This window comes from Mizuhopecten yessoensis, unplaced genomic scaffold (assembly GCF_002113885.1).
Source record: "Mizuhopecten yessoensis strain PY_sf001 unplaced genomic scaffold, ASM211388v2 hete_36048584, whole genome shotgun sequence".
NCBI classification, from domain to species: domain Eukaryota; kingdom Metazoa; phylum Mollusca; class Bivalvia; order Pectinida; family Pectinidae; genus Mizuhopecten; species Mizuhopecten yessoensis.
In genome coordinates, this window is record NW_018483001.1 from 1 (window position 1) to 2,076 (window position 2,076).

Consider the following 2,076-nt stretch of genomic DNA (forward strand, 5'->3'; position numbering starts at 1 on the left):
TCAAAGAGAAAGATGACCCTTACAACAAAGTGAAAGATGACGACCCTTATAACAAGGTTAAAGAGAAAGATGACCCCTACAACAAGGTCAAGGACGATGACCCATACAACAGGGTGAAAGAGGAAGGAGAGTCAGGTGGTTCATTTATGGATTTTGACCCTTACAATAAGGTCAAAGATGTTGACCCCTATAATAAGGTCAAGGACACTGATCCATACAACAAGGTCAAGGATGTTGACCCTTACAACAGGGTTGAAGATGTTGATCCGTACAACAGAATAAAGGGGGATGACCCACCCTATAATAAAATAAAAGGAGACGATATTGATGATCCTTACAACAAAGTAGATGAGGATGACTTTGTTGATATTACGGAGGATCCGAAATATCCTTACTCCATGGTTGATCCTAATAGGAAAGCGAAACAGGTGACAACAATTACAGTGACTCATAACGGTGCTGAGGAGCCTACTGCCTCTCCGGCTGGTGCCCCCCAAGTTGTAGATACATTCAAAGTTGAGGAAGGTACGGATGAATATGCTGTTGTTGTGAAAAATAGATCAGACTCATCATCGGTGGCCACTGTTGTGACCGAGTCGAAGGTCACAGACAATCCCCCAGAGGTCAGCCCCTATACTCTGCCCCCTGAACCCCCGAGGAATTACAGGAGTGAGGGAACGTCCGTACAAGCTCCGCCTTCAACTCATGGATCCGCACTGCCACCAGTCAGTTCAGTCAACCAATCACAAACACAGACCTCAGCTGCTACAAGTGTGAATCAAACCTCACCTGCTGAAGGAGACGCTGTGCAGGACACAGGTAGGTAACGAGCTAAATCAACACATTAGTACATGAGTAAAACACTGAATTTAAATGTACACTACGGGTGGCAAATTGTTTATGAATTATGGACGTTTGTTGAGGTGATTATGTGTTTTTATGGACTTGAAAAAGTGATATTAAGCGAGACAAAGCCAAGGTCAATGTAATTTTTTCAGGTCCATATAATCACATATGAACCAAAACAAAAGTCCTTATTTAATTGTAACATTAAATGAGATGCTAAATAATGTTCAAATCATTAAAAAAGATAGAAGGTATAAAAATTGTCATGAGTAAACTACAGCATTTGGCAGAGGGCATTGTGACATTACAATTAAAATGACGTTATAAAGTGAATATTGACCTGCTGTTTCTAAAGATATTAGGATAGAGTCAATATCACAAATCATCAACCTCCACATGATTCTGATCAAACCAATGAGGAAAAGGGTGTGTCATCGAAATATCATGATATAGGGATCATGAATCCCCAAAACACATTAAATATTACCAATTATCGTTCAGCATCTATGACTTTATAGCCTGCCTTTTGCATTTCTAGGTCCTCCTCGCCGGGAACCTGGCTACATCAAGCTGACGTCAAGAGAGTCGATGGCTAGCATTAACGCACGCCGCTCTCTCAACACGTACGAAACTGTGGCAGAGACAGAGAACATGTATGCAACAGTAAGTATTGTTCTAGAGAGAATCAAGGCCAAGTCCTTCAGGGTCAGATTAGCATAACATGATGTTAATCAAAGTCAAACATCCTGAAAAAAAAAAGACTTTTTATTTACCGGGCAATATTTTCACATTTTTTCCCCGATGGAATGATTTGCAAGATATGGCAAGTAATTCTCTAAAATGACATGTCACAGGCATTATTTTGTAAGGCAAAGAAGAAAATGCTGAAGCAAAATCGATTTCATCTGAATAGCTTGTCATACCTAAAAAAGCCTAGGCACATATCAATACTTACTATTGAAATCTATATAGTGTGGTCTTATCTCTATATTCAGATCAACATCTAGAAAATACTATGGTTCCTATTAAGAGTTTTATTTGCCAGAGCCATTTTAGATTATTTTATGATTCATTGGGGCTGCAGTGGCTGAGTGGTTAAAGCATCTGACATTCTGCGACAACTAGCCCTCGACCACTGGGTGGCTGGTTCGAGGCCTACGCAGGGCACCCGCTAGGTACTAGCCATGGTTTTTCTCAGGGAACTCCGGCTTTCCTCCACCACCAAAACCT

At 40.8% G+C, this 2,076-nt stretch overlaps 1 protein-coding gene across 1 annotated transcript; it reads left to right on the forward strand.

The window, feature by feature from the left end:
- Positions 1–6: 6 nt before the first annotated feature.
- LOC110444166 lies at positions 7–1,509 on the forward strand (the record flags this gene model as incomplete). Its single annotated transcript, XM_021488574.1, has 2 exons — positions 7–819; positions 1,385–1,509. Coding segments are annotated over exons 1-2 (798 nt in total), but the record flags the coding sequence as incomplete, so codon positions are not given.
- Positions 1,510–2,076: the final 567 nt, after the last annotated feature.